The sequence below is a fragment of the Haplochromis burtoni genome, unplaced genomic scaffold, assembly GCF_018398535.1.
Source record: "Haplochromis burtoni strain Fernald_Lab_line unplaced genomic scaffold, NCSU_Asbu1 Contig_36, whole genome shotgun sequence".
In the NCBI taxonomy this organism is placed as follows: domain Eukaryota; kingdom Metazoa; phylum Chordata; class Actinopteri; order Cichliformes; family Cichlidae; genus Haplochromis; species Haplochromis burtoni.
In genome coordinates, this window is record NW_024582397.1 from 997019 (window position 1) to 1018281 (window position 21263).

General features: G+C 37.8%; 2 protein-coding genes across 3 annotated transcripts; one reads left to right on the forward strand and one right to left on the reverse strand.

Moving 5' to 3' along the window:
• Window positions 1-93: 93 nt before the first annotated feature.
• Window positions 94-5674, reverse strand: usp16 (ubiquitin specific peptidase 16). 2 transcript variants are annotated; one of them, XM_042219665.1, is made up of 18 exons: window positions 5564-5674; window positions 4733-4799; window positions 4446-4639; window positions 4260-4363; window positions 4064-4176; window positions 3743-3984; window positions 3573-3665; window positions 3360-3490; window positions 3164-3251; window positions 2695-2773; window positions 2486-2577; window positions 2349-2402; window positions 2090-2248; window positions 1325-2000; window positions 1038-1132; window positions 807-893; window positions 566-710; window positions 94-486 (listed from the first exon to the last, which is right to left on the reverse strand). In XM_042219665.1, the coding sequence occupies exons 2-18, from the start codon at window positions 4791-4793 to the stop codon at window positions 365-367; spliced, it is 2535 nt and encodes an 844-aa protein (XP_042075599.1). In that variant the 5' UTR covers window positions 4794-4799; window positions 5564-5674; the 3' UTR covers window positions 94-364. The 2 variants fall into 2 exon arrangements, with proteins under 2 accessions (XP_042075599.1, XP_005926550.1); XM_005926488.3 differs by lacking the exon at window positions 5564-5674 and adding an exon at window positions 4993-5250.
• Window positions 5261-9808, forward strand: rwdd2b (RWD domain containing 2B). Its single transcript, XM_005926487.2, has 4 exons — window positions 5261-5767; window positions 5846-5913; window positions 6366-6734; window positions 6843-9808. Exons 1-4 carry the CDS (start codon window positions 5555-5557, stop codon window positions 7093-7095), a joined length of 903 nt encoding a protein of 300 aa, XP_005926549.1. The 5' UTR covers window positions 5261-5554; the 3' UTR covers window positions 7096-9808.
• The last annotated feature ends 11455 nt before the right edge of the window (window positions 9809-21263 follow it).

Genomic DNA, 21263 nt, shown 5'->3' on the forward strand with positions numbered 1-21263 from the left:
ACTGCGCAGACTCATAGCAAGTATCGACAAATCAGCACACAGGAGAGGAGTTTGTTTTTGCAACATTTAATTACATGACATTGATTTAAAAAAGAAAAAAATATATATCTACATATCTATCCCAAGCTTTCATTAATATACTGAAACTGTGACTTCCAGTTCCATATTGTCAATTAATTGTCCAACTAGGTTTTCTGTACTGGTATGAGACTGATAAAAATGACCTGTTTAATATTTCAGACACTGTCATACAATTTCAGACACTGACAGAACAGGTACAGGCGGAAATATTCTTTGAGATCCCTTAGAAGGTGAAACTGAAGCAGCATTGGTTTATTTGGATTTCCTGAGTGGTGATGCACAATTAGAGGAGCCTTTCATAGAAGAGGAGGTAGGCTTGGCAGCTCTGGACTTTACTCTCACTCACAGGTTGAATGCTTGTGTCGCTGATGTGGAACCAGGATCCTCTGGATGGCTCTGCATCTCCTGAAGGGAAACGATGAGTTTATACATTTCATTTTTAGAAGTGTTTATCCTATTAACGGTCAAGCCAGAGTACACCCACCGTCTGTAAGTCCATTGGATGAGGGCTGAGGGCACTCGGGCCGCACTTTCACATAGGCCGTGTAATGACCTGACCTCATTGTTCCACTGTGCTCTACGATGCCATACAAACCGTATAAGATCTGACTATGTCCCTCTGGTATATTCTGTTTCAAAACAACTAGTGGTTAGTGCTTCTACATTTAATTCACTTATAGCCGTCTTTGTACAGTATAATAAAACATGTTACTTCCCATACTTACCTTGCATTTGACTGCACAGAAGGGAGCTAGATCCAGTATCATAGGAAAGGTGACATGTCTATTCACCTTACAAATACTGTAGCCATTCTACAGGTAAAAAACATCATTAAAATCCAAATAGTGATTTCTTGATTGCCTTACCATAAAGGGTTCAATGTTCTTTAAAGCTTGGCTCATAACTCTGTGATAAAAACCTTAGCTGACAGCAAACTGGATCAGTGCAGAGCATACCTGTTGAAATCTCTTTAAATGAAGAGTAAGGACTGAAGGTGGAGAGGAGATAAGGATTTGCTTGAAGGCATCAGTGTAGATATTCTTCTTGGATCCTAAACACAGCACAAAAAAGACAGTGGGTTTTAGTCGATCCCTAAACTATGTATAAAGAAAGTTTAATAATGGTATTAGAAAAGAAAATTACACATTTGTGATACTTCACTATGTAAAATTGCATGTGCATAGACTACAGCAAAGGACATTAAATAGCAGACTAAGTACTGATGTGGAAGCATTTTAAATACCTCCAGACTTGTTGTTCCCCAGCTGCCGTTTGGTGCAGGTGACACAAAGTAAACTGTTGTTTTGCGTGAGGGTTTCTACTTCTGTGAATTGAAAAAGGCACGACTGCACTGAACACTCCTGTTTCTCTGGGATTGTCCGGACAGCCATCGTGTGGAAGGCCAGCTCTGGATCTTGGTTTATTACTGTATATTCCTTAGTCTCCATCACTCCATCTTCACTCTCCATGCTTTGTTCCATTGCGTCAGTGTCTTCTATAAAGGCATCATCCAAGGTTACTTTACTCATTTTCCTCACCAGCTGTGTGTCTTCCTCTTCTGTCTTGTCTTCTTCATGACCCATGTTAGCCATTTCATTGCATACGGTGCTGTCCTTTGAGTGCTGTTCCACTGATAAGGCAGTAAACCGGTTGCTGACTGATGAGTCAGGGTCACTCGCTGAATCCTCATCCTCTTCTTTTTCCTGCTCCACCTGCACTGCGTTGCAGGGCTTTTGGTCCTCTTCAGACACACTGACTGGAGCAGGATGTTGTGAATCTTCTTCAAGTGTTTCATTATCAGTGTTTTCCCTGTCCTTTGACTCTGCTGTAGCATCTGTGTGTTCGCTCTCAGCCTGGCTGGGAGAGGTGAGACTGTCCAAAGTGGCTCTACCCTCAAGCTTCTGCTGTCTTTTTTGATGCTGAAAGTCGAGATGGATTAATTTTGATTAATTAATGAATTAAGTTTAAGAAAAAAGAAACTTCCTTCAGTATGCATTCACTGACACACCTTTGCCTGCTTCTTTGCTTGCTTCTTGGCTTTCTTCTGCTGGTACTTGCTGCCAGCCCCAGTGGGAATGTCATCATTCCCACTAGTCCGAACAGGGCTGCTGCTGTCATCCTGGCTTGAAGCACTGCTCTTCTTTTTTTGGTTCTTCTTTCTATATGCCTATAGGATGCCACAATAGGGAACAATAACTGATACAGACATTAACAAATAACTACTCAAGTAACTATCAAAAAAAACCAAACCCAAATGCCTGCTTTACCTCATCAGAAACAGGAAGGGAAAGATCTAAAAACATCTCTGTGACCACAGAAACCTGTAAGGATGAACAAGTGGATATTTTTAGAGTGACATCATCAGGATATATTCTCTTACTTACTTTCTGGTCTTCATACATACCGTTCTACACTGCTGACACATAATAGTGCTGGTAATTTCACCACCAAAAACTTGGTCAACAAAGTTTTTTAGAAATCCATTTTTCTCATACTCTGAAAGAAGAAATTAAACGTCAGAGCCACATTTCTCAAAGAAAAGCTACTGTGCAAAAACTTTAGCAACGTACTTTTGTTTAACACTGATTAATAATACATAGCAGCATTACTTGCCTTTTAGTAGCGTTTTCAGCTCTCCATCTGTGCCTTCTCTAGATTGTTTCAATGTGTCCATTATTCCTGAGCTTATTCTCTGTTAACACAGATACAACCGTAATATTCAAAAGATGAAAGATACCTTTGATTAACCACAAGATGGAGACATCCATTCTTCACAAAACCTTAATTTTAGGGCCTTTACCCTTAAAATTTGCTCCTGTTAAAACCTCTGCACACAGAAAATTAACCAACTGTCTGAGAAGAAGAATTATAAGGTCATTAAATAGGACACAGAAAATGTTTTTAAAACACAATTTCTTACATTTAATGCCGCCACATAAAACAACTCACTATAGCAGTGTTCTGCTGTCAAACCAATCTATTGCAATGTAACATATAGCCCTCTGAAGAGCCACAGTTCTCATTTTAGTAGAAATCTATCAGACTTATATATGGGGAGATCTGTTTCAAACTCAGTACACACATTGTGCTCCTCGGCTCTCATGCCATCCAACAGGTAGCGCAGCAACTCCTGGCTATCTTGCTGCTGAAATCCTTTGAACCTGGCAGCCCTGCACAGATAAGATGAATGATGAGCCCCACTTGCACTAATGCTGGGAGCTATACTTTTAAGCACATTTTAAAGTTGACTTTTAACATAAAACTATAGTCATTCTTACTTTCTACAAACTTGTGTGAACAGCTCCCGTGGTGTTACTACACTCTTCTTCGATTCCTGAATCTCACAGAGTAGGTGATACATAGCCAAAGTCAGAGATCCGGGACCATCTAACTGCACTTCTATAGGCTCCTGTAATCATAATAAAGAAAGTTAGTTATAAATAGTAATGAGTAGAGGAACATAACTACTCTATTAAGTGGGGAAAACTCACCAGATCTAAGGAAGCACCGGGTTTAATGTTGAGACTTTTCTCTTCTGTCACTTTGTTGAGAGTCTGTCTTAAGAGTTGTGTTTGAGACAGATTCTGGAAAAGAAAACGATAGCAATCAGTAATAACTCTCACTGAACTCAAGACCGACATCCTGTAAGGATCAGTCTTACCTGGATGACTGCATTGAAAAAGCAGGTGTTTCCCAGATTGCTCAGACCCTTTACTGAAACACGACAATGCTCTTCAGTTGTGCTCTTCTTCTGAGATTTCCCAACAGTCTCTTTCTTTGTGTTTTTCTTTTGATGATCCCCGTTTTCTTTGTTTTCCTTGTCTTCCTTGTCCTCATTTTCATCTTCTTTTACAGTCTCCGCCTTCTGTTTAGCTTCCATCAAGGCATCTTCCTCCTTGACCCCTAAAGAAAGCAAACAGGGTTGACATGGTTAGAAGCAGTCTAATGTATGTGCGTGTTAGACTTCCTCAGTGGTACCTACGTTTCTGTGGTCGTTTTATAGAATCTGAAGATGTTTGCTTTTTCAGGTTGGTTACTAGCTGAGCCAAATGCCCTGTTCTGGAGTAATGGACTTCATCATCACATATATAACACCTGCAAAAAACCAAAAACATATTATTCTCATTTCAAACTTGATGTAGAGGCCTATGATTAGCAAAACAACATAAAATGCTCACCACACACTAAAGTTGTCCAAGCTGACCACCAAGCAGTGTGGATCAGACCGGGGAGTTTCATAATGTTTGATGGCATGCTGATTCTCAGAATTCCGTCCACATCCCTAGTGGAAAAGATGCATTTAGAAAAAATGCACGCCATTTTAAACCCAATGATAAATAGGTACAAAAAAAAATAAATCTCACTCTATGGCCGCATTTCAAGCACATCCACAATCCTGTTTCTTGTTCTTCCTCAGCCTCATGTGGCAGATGGTTGTTGATATTTTCTTTATTTTCTTCCTGCTTACAATCCTGACAACTCGTCCAATCTGAGGTACCAGAAAGTTTCTTGAGGAGAGTTTGGTCTGTTCCCTTTTTAATATGCCTGCAGGATGGAGCTGTGACAATAAAGATTTAAATGAAAAGGAAGTCTCACACTAGGCTTTCCACAGGTTGTTGCATGACATGAAAGATGATGAAATATTCTTTACCTGTCAGGTCAAGCTCATCATCCTCCTTGGAGGTCTTGTCCTTTCCCCTCTTCTTTCCCATTTTCACCTTTAGAGATGGGAATCGAACACAGCACTCAAGTGAAACAGAAGGCTAGCTTTGGCTAATACCTACATGAGATTATAATGCTGCTAATAGAGTTCAGTGACGGCAAATTCTGTTTAAAAAAAAAAAACACACACACACAATAAGAAATATATCGTTAAATTTAATCATCACCCTCATGGGCCATTCAACTTACTGTGACAAACCGAGCCTAAAACCCTAATCGTCTTCAGTTTCGTTTACTTTCTATTCCTGACTTCTTTAATTCGGACATATTTACGTTAGACTGTTGACTGGAGAAATAAATCGCGAGCTTTAGTGTAAATACGTTGATTCGCAAAGTTTAGAACACGCAAAAATAACTCCAGTGATTTGGCAGGAAAAAAAATCCCAGCTGACACATGCAAAGGAACAAAATGTGAAGGGGCCGCTGTTTCTGCTGCCGTGTGTTTCCTGCGTGCGTCGGCCAAAAGAGTCCGAGTTCAAACAAAACTTCATTATTAGACGTTGCGGGGCACTAGACAGTAGTAAACTTCTTCTGTATGTCTATACTGTATACATAAAAATACTATTTTGTTTTCAGATTTCATACTGTTCTGTAACGAAATCAATTTTAGAGGCTGGTTTACGCCCGGAAACATGGTATGTGTTAGCATAAGTGAGTCATATTTTTGGACGTACCAGAAAACGGTGTAACTGGTAACTTTTTAAATGAACATTAGAAAAGATTGACTATTTTAGTTCTCGACTAAAGCAGCATGTCTTACTTGGAGTGGGCTGAGTCTCAGCTTGCAGAGATAGAGCTGCTAACCAGCATGTTCCCCACCGTGGAGGAGCTGGAGTTCACTGACCAGCTGGCACTAGCCGAGCTCAGGGACTACGTGGAGGGCTCAGCTTCAACAGGCGGCCCTCCACCGTCCAGACCCCAGTTTCTCATCAAACAAAAGCTGGACTCTGCGAACACAGAGGGGGTAACTAATCTGTCATTATATATAATTTTGTTTTAATCATTATTTAGTTTAATTTCTCATGTTTTTTCCCCCACACAGACGGTGTTCATTCTGTCCTGTGCTTACCCATCTGAATATCCTAGTGTGTTACCAGAAATAACAGTCCGGTAAGCGATTATCCTCATTTGAACTCCTAACATAAAGGAAAATAGTTAGGGAGCTCATCAGGAGAGTCTCACTTGCCTGTGTACAGACTTGTTAAAAAAAGAGAGAGAGAGCGAAAACAATAGTATAGTGAATAGAATACTAGTGGCCCAGGTTTTTCTACCATATAGGAAGCGCAGCCTGGATGAGCACAGATAGCATTCACAGTGTTGCCTTTAAATATAGTTTTGAATGAAAGAAAATTTAATTTGTGTAACAATAACACAGCCACAGCAGTAAGTGGAAGAAACAGTGCCTCTAATTTGTTTAAAGTGTATCATTAGTCACTTTAATTAATAGCACTGAACCTCCTGAAGCTGTGCTGTCATTGCTCCCAGATATGGAAATTCCCAGTGCCAAGTGACCTTAAATGTTCTTTGAAACCTTCTTAGAACATGTGTTATTCTTGCTTCAGGTGTTCTGGTCTCAGTAGGGCCCAGCAGACACAGCTCCAGGCACTTCTTAATGCATACCTCATGGAAAACTGCCAGGGGGAAATATGTGTGCTCTCTGCTGTTGAATGGGTGAAAGACAACCTCCAGCTTTTTATTGATAAGAGCTTATTAGAAGCCCCAGCTCCTAAGAAGGAGTCTGCCTCACCTCGGATGCCCGAAGTGTTCAGCCGGCTGTGGATCTACAGTCACCACATTTACAACAAGTCGAAAAGGAAGAACATCTTGGATTGGTCAAAGGAGCTGGGCCTGTCAGGATTTAGCATGCCTGGGAAACCTGGTATTGTGTGTGTGGAAGGTCCTCAATCTGCCTGCGAGGATTTCTGGTCCAGGTACCTTGCCTGTTGATTTGGGTTTTTTGGGGATGACTTAATCACAGCCAGAAGCCTGCTGAGGTGCCAGGTTTAATATTTTTCCAATCTTATTCCCCTATTTCACAGAGTGAAGGTTTTGACATGGAAGAAGATCATGATTCGACACAGAGAGGATATTTCCCTTGATTGTCAGAGTGAGGACAGCAGGCTTGTTGAACATATAGACTCCCTGCGCAAATTTACAGGCTTTGAAGAAGCAATGTTTGACCCCCATGGAAACAGAGGCAATCACATGGACCTTGGGCAGCTCTACCAGTTCTTGAATGAGAAAGGCTGTTGTGAAGTCTTTCAGATGTATTTTGGCATTGAAGGGAGGTAGTAGTCAGACCGAGATAATGGATGACAAGGCACCAGTTTTTGTACTGGTGCCTTGTCACTGAAATTACTTATTCTGAAAATAACTTTTAAATGAAATGGGAATGGAATAAGCTGATAAAATGAAACAAATTAACTAACTAACTTTTTGAGTTTCAAAGTTGTCATACCTGCAAAATTCACTGGAATAAAAAGCAGAAAGAACATTTCTGCAATTTTGAGGAACAGTTTTCATTTCTTTCTTCTTCTTTTTTTTTAATAGGCACATTTTATCAAAAGAAGGAAGAAAAAAGATGTTTATCTGAGAGTTTCCTCAAGGACTTTAGTTATATTTGCAATTTTAATACTCCTGCATATCACGAATTGCCCCAGGTGTTTATTTTCTGAAATGGCACCAGTGTGTTATTACTACGGGGCTATTATAGGATTTTCAGGTTTGATAACATTTTAATAATTGAACAACATTGTCAACAAAATGTTGGATATCTGTTTTTTTAAATCTGTTGATTTTCTTTTTATGAATTATAGATATCATAAGCATGGAAATTCTTTCTCCAATTTTCTTTGAATGATTAGTTGTTAGATAAATTATGCGTTGCTGTGGATTATACACTGGCAATTAAAACGTGTGGTTATTTATCATTAATCTTAATTTCTCCCCCACCAAGCCTTGGATGAAAAAAACAAACAAGTTCTCTTTGTTGATTCCCCTCTGGAGTTGTGTCTAACGTATTATGATATTAATGGATATTCTTGATTTTCTTTTTCTTTTCTTTTTTTGATGCAAAGTGCACTCCTTAGATACAGCCTTTAAAAGGTATCAATTCACCATTTTTATCACATAATAATAAAGAAATACAGAAGAATGTAAAGTCTTCAAACGAGTCTGAACACAGAGTAATTTAATTTAGGAAGTTAGATTGCCAAAGTTATATTACAAGTGAGACATGTACTTTTAGTAATTCCTGTGATTAATTTAGTATTAAAACTAACAATAAAAGGTATGATTAAGTCTGGTTCAGTGCACAGTTCTACGCTGAAAGGAAATAATACAAATTGAAGACAAAGTTGATGTTTAGATACATGCAGATTGCACTTGCAGACTCTGTTGGTCTACACTGTCCAGCAGATGGCAGCATAACATAATTAAATTGGGGAAACAAGGAAACAGTAATATCTTAACTTCCTAAACATGTTTAATAAAATCCTAACTTCTGTCTAAAAGCATGAGAAAAAAAGCTGGAATAGTAAAGCAATTATTTGAATTAATTGGTGTTCACTTGTTACTTATGTGAAAACTGACTACTGTGATTTACAAGCTCAGACAGTATGGAGTGCTGTAAAAACGGAGGGGTTGTATCTGCATTTGAACACAAATTAAAGCAGCCAAAACATCACAAAGTCCTTTACAATCTCCATTTGTGATTTTTTCCAAATAACATTTGAAATATTATGTGTTGAACAGATACTAAATCTAGAGGCAGCCATGAGCAGGAGTTCCTCACCTTGATTTTAGTCCCAAGCCTCCATTGTCCTGTGAGATGCTGGTTCATTTTACAGTCTTTGTGCTGCTTCTTTTGACAGTCCCTTTTCTGCCCCTGCTGATTTTATGGGTTCTTTTGTTCTTACAGTGTATATTCACTCTTGTCAGAGGTCTATTGGAACAAGGACTTCTGACTTTTATCTTCAAAGTCTCATCAGAGAGCCCTTCTGTTTCTTCGTTGAAGAGAGCTTGACTTCCAGGTGCATTCACATCATCTGATTCCTCAGGATCCTCAGTAGAATACTGTAAATCAGAAGAAGTGACCCCATCCAGATCCACATTATACATCTCTGGGTCTAATAATCCTTCATTAGTTAGTGCCTCTATATGAAGGTCTCTGCACTGAATCATTCAGCGGGGATGTGCATCATTACTATACTCTGTAAAGTTATGACTAATGATGTAAATCACATCACAGCAGCTTTGATAAAGGACTGAATCATGGAGTATGGACTGCAAATTACTGTAAGAAGCAGTCATGTTTCAATAAAGTAATTTGGTTTTCATGTTAAAAGTAGACTCACAGAACAGCAGATGACATATCCTAAAAACTGACCTGAAAATGTGCTAATTCTAAGGAAATTAGTCAATAAATGCTTGATTTATGGCTAAATAGAAAGCTTTGTATGGTTACTGTCAGACACTGTAAGTGTCCTTTCCCACTTATTCCTTGAATAGGTGAGCTGACGAATGGTGCTTGTGATGTTCCAGCACGTGATCGCGACATGTGACAATGACTGCTGTTCTAAAGTCATGATAAATTTATGCCTTGAAATATGAATGCCAAAGTGTGAAATGGCTCCATACCGTAGTCATGCCTGCTCCATCAGAGGTTAATTGGTTTCTACCTGCAAGCTGAACCTCAGTAAATGTATTTGTAATAGTTCATTGTTACAATTAAGATCTTAGGGAGTGGAAAACTGTTATTGACCTGTACTGCAGCTCTAGTGCAAATCATTAATACATGTTCACAGAGTCAATACTAACTTCCTTCTTGCTGTAAGTAACCTGTAGATTCCTTACCTTTTTACCTACTGGTAGATAGAGAGAGCAGTCCAGTGATTACTAAAGAATAAGAAAGCATAAATAGAAGCACAAATAATATTTTTTACATAAAAAATATTAAGCATGGTCTTTTTATTGAGTAAAATGATCCATTAATACATATCTGTGACTGCCAGAATCATCTAAGTCTTTGGTTATAGTATCTGGTGGGACCCCGTTTGCAACTGAATGTCACTGTGGATCAGCACGAGCTTAAAGGAATTTTAGCCTGTCTCTTGTACAGAGCAGCTTCATCTTATATGTTAGTAGGTTTCCTCACATGAACTGCTTGCTTCATGTCCTTCCATAACACTTCTGTTTGGTTAAGGTCAGGACTTTGAGTTGGCTGCTCCAGAACATTAACTTTATTCCTCTTTAAGCATTCCTTGGGAGACTGAATTGCATGGGTCGGTGTCTTGCTGCGTGACCCACTTTCTCTTGAGATTTGATTCACAGTGGTGCAATCCAGATCTTACTGTTTCGTCAATGATGTCCAGTCATCCTAGCCCAGACTGTGATTCTACTACAACTGGATTTTCCTGTTTTCAGACACTTCTCGAAGTTCAAATTTGGTCATATTCATCAGCAAACTATTGTTCCAACAGTCCTCTGGTTGTCCCATGTGATCCTTAATAAGTAGAGAATGGCAGCAATGTTCTCCTTGCTCCCATGCACACAATTTCTGTTTACTGTTCTCCTCCTAGCCAATGTGAAAGAGGCCTTTAGTTTAATAGAGCAGGATTTCTCAGTGTTTTGGCGACTGGGCACGAAGTTAAGGATCCAGCATTTGGTTGAGGGCTGGATGGGAAAAATGCACATATCAAACCAAATAACAAAGCTGACATTTCTTAGCTAAAACAGGTGTTAGAAGGAGGGCTTTCATACAACTTCAAGTAATGTAATTGCTGTCATATCAAAGGATCATGGTTTATGTAGGAAATGTAACTCTTGTTACATCTTATTCCATATATTGGAATATGAAATAAGTTTAGTAACCACCTATGTCTGTAATACTGAGCTTTTGTAATCTCTGTGTGAATTTAACTGCTATTCAGTGAAATAGATGAGAAACCTGCCCTCTGAGACACTTTGGATTCCTTTGTGAACTCTCAGAATGATCTTTGATATAGTTGAACACTCTGGGAAAGGAAATGGTGATCTTGAATCCCATCCATTTGTATCTGTCTGTGGATTCAATGTTTTTTCTCAGGTCCTCAGACGTCACCTTTTTTGTCACTGAACACTTTCCAAAATGTGTTATGAATCAGACTTTAATAGATCCCTGTTCTTTAAATAAATCTGAGTGCCAACTTACACTCATTGTCATCCCATTGATTGAATACCTGACTTTCACCTTCAAATTAAGTCCTTATACCTGAGATTCACACATTTGCTGCTCACGCATATGTAAAGTTTTATCATTGTCCTCAATAAGAACAATGTATTATTTCTTTAATTTACTTAAATTTCTTCGACTGCTATCAGCACTTGTGTGAAAATGTGATTATGTTAAAGGTTATACTTATGAAATATATTAAAAAGACTATAAAGGGTTTGCAAGCTTCTAACGACCACTATATGCACATTTTTAGATGCACATAAAGATACAGGCAACTGTGATAAACTTGAAAAATATTTGAGTTCAAATTCTTTGTCACATAAAAGTATACGATCCAGCGAATATCATATTGTAGCTTTGCAATTATCAAATCCCTACATCAAGCAATGTTGTGGGGACTTGTTCAAAAAGGTGTGTATACAGTAAATCTCTGGCAGGCCAATTGTAACACAAACACCGATAAACATTTATGAAAAAATGAAACCAAAAACATAAACGATCAAGGAAAGAGGCACACATCACTTTTATGCAGCAATTACCATAGGAGTGTGACTGTTGTTTAGGCTTGTCATGTGATATGAGATTCATCAAGATCTAAGTGGCTTGCCATCTCCACTATGCAATTTCCTGTGTGAAATACTTTAAGGGCCAAGATATCTAGTTTGTGTACACAATGCACTGTTGAAGCTGCAAGTCAGCACAGCTAAGTCATTATTTCAGATTGTCTCAGGAGTACAGAATCAAAGCTATGGGAAATATCACTGTCTGTCACAGTAACAGTCACACTGCACTGTGTAGCTACAGTGAAGTCCATTAATTTTAGGACAAGGACACAATTTTTGCAATTATGCCTCTGTGACTATCACAAAGGATTTTTAAATGAAGCAATCAAGATGTGATTTAAAGTCAAGGGGTTTTACAATATTATTGCATTCACCATTAATTTTACTTTTAGTGCTTACTCAAAAATAAATAGACATTTTAAAAATTTGAGTGAATGTGGACAAATTAAAAGGATCTTTTGAATATTAGTCTTTAAAATCTATTTGAAACAAACATTACTTAAGGCAATGCAAAATTGGAACTTTTCAGTTGATAAACAAGCAGCAGAAACTGCAAGAAATACCGCATGAGGCATTTTAAGGTAGGAAAATGCATTTTGTGTTTCCAGTGGGTTTTAAACTTCAGTCATTTATTGGCTACAAAGAGTATGCAGCTGAAATGTTAAAACAATTTCAACATTTAAAATGACCTTGTCTAATATAATGGGATGCATTATATATGTCCACTTATTTAATTACAAATTTTAAATTGCTGTAAAGCCTATAAAATAAAGGAAATTTTTTTCTCAAGTGCCTTGAATTAAAGCTGCAAGTCTTCTAAGTGGCACCTTGATTGCTTCATTTTACTTCTGGCAGTGCACAAAAGCAAAATAGCAAAAATTGCCCCAGTGGACCTGAATGCACCTGGGTGACCTGCGATTTTCTACTTCCACATTCAGATAGGACTGAGATTATTTCATTTGTCCCTAAAATTCTTAGAAACATGGTATCTAACCTGATCCTTACTCTGGATGGGATTACCTTGCCTTCCAGTTCTGCTGTGAGGAACCTTGGAGGCATTTTTGACAAGGATATGTCCTGCAATGTGCACACTAAATAAATATGGAAGACTGCATTATTTCATCTGCACAGTATTGCTGATATTAGAATCATCCCATCTCATAGTGATGCTGAATTTGTTACTTCTCAACTCGGTTTATGTAATTTCTTCTAATCAGGCTGTTCTAAGAGCTGGGAGAAATGCCTTCAGTTGATCCAAAAATGCTACAGCGAGAGTACTGACGGAGACTGGAAAAAAGATCACATTTCTCGCATATTAGCTTATCTACATTAGCTCCCTGTTGAATTCAGAATTGAATTTAAAATCCTCCTTCTCACATGTAAAGCCCTGAATTATCAGGCTGCATTATGTCCTAAAGACCCCAGCATCATGTTATCCCACTACGGCACTTTGCTCTCAGACTGCAGGCTTTCTTATGGTTGCTAGAGCTTTAAAAGTAGAATGGGAGGGATATCTTTCAGCTATTAGACTCCTCTCCTGTGGGCCAACTCCCACTTTGGCTTCACCCCTTCCTTTTTGATAAAGCTTATAGGAAGGGCTGGATCAGGTGACAGTGAACCATCTCTTAGTTATGCTGTTCTAGGCTCAGGCTGCATAGGGAACTTGTTGGGACTTGTGATACACAGTTCACTTCTGATGTGTTTATGTTCCACTAATGCATGTCCCTAACTTTTATCTGCTTTCATAGTTTGTGTTTCATCCTTGCCTAGCTAAGCTCGCCTTTTTTCTTTTCTCTTTCCTCTCACATCTAACCGATCAACGCACATGGCTGCCCCTCACTGAGTCTCGTTCTGCCAGGGAGCTTTTCTTTCTCAATGTCGAAAAGCAATGTCGAAAAGCAATGTCGAAAAGCATTTGCTCATAGGGGATTGTCAGATTTTTGGATTTTTCTCTTCTACAGTTTAAAACACCTTGAGGAAACAACTTAGAATTAATGGTTTATAAATAAAATTGAAGCGATATCAACTGAAAGGAAAAGTGCTGAGACAGACTTGTGACCTGTCCAGTGTGCACCTTGCCTCTTGCCCTATGATAGCTGGGATAGGCTCCAGCCCCCGACTGACCCTGAAATGAATAAGCAGAAGTAAAAAGATGGATGAAAGGAATACATTACGGTAAGGTGATCACACTTAAGTGATGTGTTTTATATCCTACTGGGGGAACCCAGCACACGCTGAAGAGATTACATCTCACAGCTAGCTTGGGAATGCCTTGGAAGAGCCGATGGAGATGGCTGGGGAGAAAGAGGTGTTAGTGTCTGCTTAAACTGCTGCCCCCATAACCTGGACCAAGATAAAAGGCATTAAATGGATGGATGGTAAAGGAGACAGTTCAAGAGATCAAAGTTCTTCAGATCTGCAAATTTATTGGGCACTTTCCTTTCTCTGGAGCCTCTGCGACTCTAACATCAGTGTCACAAAACTGCAGACACAAAGGCTGGGACGATGGTGGCATTTATTTCCCTCCACTTACTTTCCTCATAGAGTTTTATTCTTCTGTGGCATTAATGCTTTCCACATTAAATAAATGGCAGGTAGACTCTAACTAAATGGCAAAGATTACTGGTGAGATGGCTGTGTACTTTTATCTCTAATGCGACGCTTACAAGCTGAATCATGATCAGACTTTTAACCTTAAAATCAATCAGTGTTGCTTTTGAAGACTCTCATACCCTCAGACAAGATTTCTGGAATCTCCTGGTTCTCATCATGAAGCTTAACACTCATATTGACTTTTCACTGATACATTCAAATCCCACGTTTGATGCAATGAGCTGTCAATCGAAACCCCAAAAATCTGGCCTTAATTTGAATAATTCTGCCTATTCAGTAAGAAACAAGAATATTGTTGGCATTTTTAATGTTTATTCCTTCAAAGCAGTGCCTAATGCTTTTTTATTATGATTCAGAGAAGTTATACAACAGATGCCTTCTGTATGTATATACACTAGACTTCAAAAAAGCTTCCACTATGCTGTTTTCGGCCCTACCTCACCCCTACACTGTTTTCCTCTTCACTATAGCCACTATAGCAATGATAAAATACCTTTGAAGATTCACATTATGCGCCTCTTGTTGATGAAGAGCAAATAGCTTGGAAGATTACTGCAGTAACCATTATGCCTTGTTCTTGAAGCCTTTTTTGGCAACTCTTTGTGAAAATAATTTTTACTTTACACTTCATTCACTCATGATTTACTAGTATTTTTCTTTTTTCCCATCATTTCAGACAATAACTCAATTCTGTAGGTCTATTGAACTGGTCATGCATATAATTGAATTAGTTTTTAACGTCATGGTTTGGTATTTTAACACAGGGATTTCATCATGTCTGTAGCTGGCACTCTTTCACAGGAGTCAGGCGAGTAGAAATAGTATTCTTTTAAATTGTGTGAGGCAGAAAACACCGAACAGAAGGTTTAGAAGTAAAAAATTTCCAAACTTTTGCTTATGAGTCTTTGCAATATTGAAACAGATGTACACCATAGCGGTGTCATACTACATTGTTCTGTATACACTATTCACTATTCACATGCAGTGTGACACATACTGTTTTCCTTAACATTAGTTTTACTGTGATATTATAAATGTGATGCAATAAGCGGTGAATTATAGTTACTAAAATATACTTAAATTATTTGGGTAGTCTTTTACTAGATTTTTGTAAGACAATCGATGGTATATTTCTGAATGCTTAAGTTTTCTGTAATGATGAAAGAGGTTAAATATGTGCGAAATATTAATTTATATCCTCTGCTTGAGGTTCAGCACTTCTTATTCTGGTAAATCTATCACAATGTCACAAGAGCTGCACAACTGATCTCCTTTTCACAGCATATCAGTTTGTCAATTCAGTGCGTGTTGCATTACCATTTTCAATTCAGCTAAAGTAAACTTGACAATCAAAGTAATTAAAAACACAATCAGTTGTGTTTTCAAATGTTATGTGGAAACTTGGCCTAGCTGCTCTTTGGGATTCTGGACCTGCTCTCCTGATGACCCCTCAAGGTGAACTCTTGTATGGCTCTTCATCCCATGAATACTAAATATGGCTGAATTAAACATTTTCTCTCTTCTCACTACTATTTAATCAATTGTCTTACTGAGCTGTCTGTCTGGAGTAATCCCTGAGGCCCACCATCAAGCTGACTGGCATCATAAAGACAACTGGTTTGCTACTCTGGAAGTATTTAAGCTTTAGATATCTCATTGGTCCTTCCACTCATTTTGTATGCGCTATTTAGCACCTACCACTTTGTAAATCAAAACAAGCTATGTTACACACTTAAAATGTACTAGGCTGCCTCCCGACCAAGTCTCAGGTATTATTTATCTTTGCAAAATGCATTGATACACATCCAGATTTGTAGCAGATGTCTTTTTCCATGATTACTCCCTTCCATTAAAGCACCGTCTAGTGGAAATATGAGAAACACAGTCATGTGAAAAAGATAGTATACCATCTTTCTATTCTAAAAACCTGGCTCTTATTAAGTTGTAAAATTATTCAAACACAACCTCAGATAAACAAAAAATACATGACATATTACATTGTATCACCACTTATTTAACAAAAACTGCGATAAAATTCAGAAGCGATACTTGAATTAGTAGACCCATGGTTATCAGTAACTTAAAGTAGTTTTCTGCATGATTTTGTCAGTCTCTTACAAATTAGGCATCACTATATTTGAGGAAATGTTTATTTAAAAGATTTATATCATTTATAAAGGTATTTTGACCCATTCTTTTTTACAGCAAATTCAAATTCAAATCAAATTCAAATCTTATTTGTCACGTACACAGTCATACACAGTACGATATGCAGTGAAATGCTTGGACAACTCGTGACCTAAAGAAAACAAAAAAGGAAAGGCTATGAATAAGATAGGAAATAAATATGAAAAATTAAAAAGGGTAAATTTAACTAGGAAGGAATAAAATATAAATTAAGGTTAAAAATGAAATAACTGTACAACACAAATTAGAATGAAGGGTAAATTTAACTGGGAAGAATAAGATAAAATATATAAATTTAAGTTGAAAATAAAATAACTGTACAACAAAAGCATTACTTTAGTTCATTGTGTTTATTTTTGTGAAGCTCTCACCAGGTCATTTCATTAGGGTTGTGGTCTGTTACATAACCCGATTCTCACATTTTACTCTGGAATACTCTGATATACAGAAGAATTCATGATTGACTCAATGATTGCAAGGTGCCCAGGTCCTTTGGCTGCAAAACACACCCAAGTCAGCCGTATACTACTGTGGTTGATAGTTTGTATGAAGTGTTAATGCTAATATTCTGTGTATTGCTCTTTTCAAATGTGGAGCTGTGCATTATGGCCAAAATCTCTACTTTGGTCACAGTTCAGACGACCTTGCCCTACAAGTCTTGTTCAGATGGTAATTTGCAAACCAAAGTCATGTTCCCATGTCCCTCTTTCTCCAGCCAACTGTTCCAAACAAGCCATACTTACAGCCTTTTTCTAACCTTAGTATCATGAACTTTGACATGCTAATTGGGGCCTGTACAGTCTGAAATGTAGCTACTGGGGATTTATTGGGGATTGCAGTATCCTGTTTATTGCATTGCCTCACATTGGGATGAGCATCCAGTCTTGGGAAGACTGGCAACTGTCTTGAATGTTTTCTAGTTGTGAATTATTTTTTATTACTGTAGAATGATGGACCTTAAATAGTATCGAAATGGTCTTATAACCCATCCCAGCAAAGTGCCAAAACTTCTGCTATTATAGAAGTGGTCACACTTGCTGATGATCAGTACTTAACCTCTTCATTCCTATGAAAACAGTAAAGTTATGCTTAACCTGGTAAAGACCAGATGATTTATTTATTTATTTATTTAACATCCCGATACATAAGAGTTTAAAAATTGTGCACTTTCTTTTTCATACGAATGTATTCCTTGTAGGAAACTTTCGAAAGTTTTATTGTGCTGGTGGATTTGACAACAAGGAGCAAATTGATAACCGTGATTTTGTGCATCCTAAAAAACAACCTAAAATTAAAAATGTAAAATTGATTGCTGGGTCATTAGTCAGAAAAACTAATGGCATTCTGTACGGCTGCACAGCTTCTAAATAAACAATAGATACAGTACTTCAGTTAAAATAGTCTCCACTCTAAATCGCTATCTGTACAATTAAAGCTTTTCTGACTTAACCACCCAATTTCACACTCTCTGAAGATCATTCACAACTTAATGTGCTCCGCGTTCTGCCATCATTACAACATGGTTAATTAAAATCCCGACTTAAAAATAGAAAGCTAAGTGTAAAATAAAAATAAATCATCCAATCTGATGTCCTATTGTATTATTGCTTAAACCGAAAAAAGAACAACTGGGGAAGGGAGAGGAGGACCTTGAGGCTGATGCCAACATCTCATGTCCACCTACATCCAGACAGCTGGCAGTCTGCAGGTACCACAGTTTGTAAGAACTGCAGTATGTTATAGTGTATAAATTAATATCATGTGTTTACTAGAAAAGGGTTGCAATTTGCAAAAGAAATTTAGAATATGCAATATACAGATGAAAATTTATAATAGCCAATATGTTCTTTAATTAGGTAGTTGAAAAATATGAACATTTCTCATTTTTTCATTTATAAAACCCCACTTCTCTTGTATGGAGGACCATACTCTTGATGAAATTAAAGACTATGCATTGCTTTTGGATTTTCCTGCCCAAACAAATTGCTGAAAAATTAACAGTTATTTTCTTGTCATGGGAGTGATTTGAACAAATACAAGTACGTATGCAATGACAGAGGTGCAACCATTGTTTGAGCAACACAAGGTTATAAGAATGGTTCTGGATAGTTTATGTGTAGTTTTCAGAAAAGTTATTCACTGTTGCTTTTGATAAAATATTTATTTCATTGATTTATATTAAGCCTTCAGAAGCATATCGAATATTTATTTTGATTTATTTAGCAGTAGCCCCTTTTTTAAGAGACAATAAACTTAAAGCACATCATCTTTCCATAACAAATATTGTTCTTTATCCACCGATTAAGTGGCTAATCACTCATTTAACCAACAGCGCAGCACTTCCGTATTCAACATATTACTTGTATGAACATACATCATTTCCTGTGTCTTCATTAAATGTGCCTATTTGCTGGAAAGAGCAGATGTCCTTAATAAATGGAGATTAGAATCATAAAAAATCATCAAAACGATTGGAATAATTTACAAGGTTAAACGCTTCCCTTACAGTCACAGTTTTCTTTTTTTATTTTGAAGAAAAAAAAAGAATATCTGTTTTAAACTAATTCAAGAATTTCCTCTAGCTGTCATTTTATTAGTGGAACGTCAGTCTCACGCTCCTAATATTCCAACTTTAATTAAGTCTCTGGTGAGTTTCTTGGAAGAATCTCAAGTGTTCAAATCCAAACAGATGGCAAGCTATTTATTGCATACCTTATGCCACAGGTACAGTACTACACCCCACCACCAAACACTCAACAACTCTCCTCTTTCAACCCTCTCCTACCCCCCGCCCCAAAAGACTAACCAGAACAAGGCTGGCTTGTGTATTCTCGGGTGCCTGCATGATTTAAATTTCACCTAAACAATTCAGAAAAGTTTGTTGTAATTAAACCAAACGCACACACTCACGCACACACACATGCACATGCAATATAGAATTAATCAACTGGCAGGCAGACAATCCCAGGGAAGGCTATTTAAAGATGCACCACAGAGAATGTGAGTCAGTGTGGATGAATGAGTTTAAAATACAGTGGGTAGCCCTGTTTCAGTCATCAATCCATGGACCTGCATGTGGCCTGATTCGCACAGCAGAGCTACTGCCTCACAAAGTGGAAGCCCTCATGCAGCAAACAAGGGAATTGTGTCTGACTGTACACATTCATCTAGACTAATGGCATGGTGATGCATCTGGGGGGATACACAAGCTCATGTTCTTTGTTCCAGATCATTTGACTCCTTCTAACTTCCACTCGGCCCTGTCACAACTAGAAGCGTGAGTGATCTGTTTAATCTCATCAAATATGATTAGGCATAACACATCTCAAGATAATATCCCATAGCTCTCCGATGCAGTACAGATACTCATGAGGTGTAAACGTTAAGTGAAATGGGGCTACAGGAAGCCTCAGCTGTGCTCAACCTGTACTCCCTTTATATTTACAAAAACAACACAAACCTGTTTATAGATATGTGAGAAAACCTTAAAATAATCTAGCTGTGGGTATTTTGACAAATCCATAATGTTCTAGGAGATTATCGGTAACTACAGTTTGTGTCGTTGTGAGAATTTTCTGCAATGGGCCATTTTCCAAGGTAGCAGCAGTGCTGTAAACATGCTATTATGATTCTTCCCGATTCTCCATTAGAGTGAGCTGTCAATCAAAGACAAAATCCATTTGCACAAACAATGCAATCCCAGGCTTCTATGGCCAGTGATAACAGAGTTTCTATTCAAAGGACTGAAAATAAAAAGCAGGATATTGAAAAATATCCTGCTTTTCATCTTTTATACCAAACCTTTAGCTGCAGGGCAACAATTATAAGCTAACTCTTCCACACCGCTTGTCCTACAAAGCAATATGAGAGATGTCACAGTTAAAGTATCTGTAAGTACAGCACTGACTAAATGTTTGCATGAATCAGCAGGCTACTTTGCAGAATCACTAATACCTTTTAAATCTGTAATTAAAAACATGATCCAGAGGACAAACACTTCTCCATCACCTCTGTTAAGCATACTGCACCACACCCCATCTTTGAAATCCTTTTATCCTTTTGCTTCCTACGCAAATCGCCCCGTGAATTACACAAGGCAATTTACATGCTTGGATAGTGAAAACAAGTGAAATAACTGTTATTTTTGCATAAAACGTTGTACAGTTAATCCAAGAGAAGGACCATTATTTGTGCTATGGTTGGAGGGCTTTTTATGCCCCTTGTTTCAATGGTTCTGCCAGTTGTCACTAATCTACAGCAGAATTGTGTAATGAAAAGGAAAAAAACAACAACAAAAAAATATGTTGACAGCAGCGGGGCTCATGTTTTTGTAAAAACTTTACTTTTCTTCCAGAGCCTTGATAATAAAACTCAAAAAAAAAAAAAGAGAAGCTTAACGCTCATGAATAACACACAAATGCACAAATGAAACTTGTAATGACTATTAACTAAAGGAATAACTTTTGACATTTAAAATCAGTATGTAGGCCCAATGTGTTTAAGTGTTGTGTTTTTAAGATATCCGTTTGTCCCTGAAGAATTTTGTCAGACACTTCTGTTCTGCTATGATAAGCGCTTATTGTGAGCTGATATGGACCCTGCCTACAGGGTACAGTGGGGATCAGTTTCTTCAGTTTAGTAAGACTTACAAGGCCTCCTCAGAGGTCATGCTGTGATTGTTACATTGCCCAGGGTATGGGTCTCGCATTTCAAGGGTAAAGCGAAAATCCATTTCCCAACTCACAATTTACTATTACACATAAATGTTTGCCTTCTTGATATCCAGTTACTAAATGATGATGGATTTTTAGCATTATTTTCTGCCAGGCATTATTCAAGACAGTCTATCTCAATTTACATAGCTTAATGAAGCACTGAGCTTT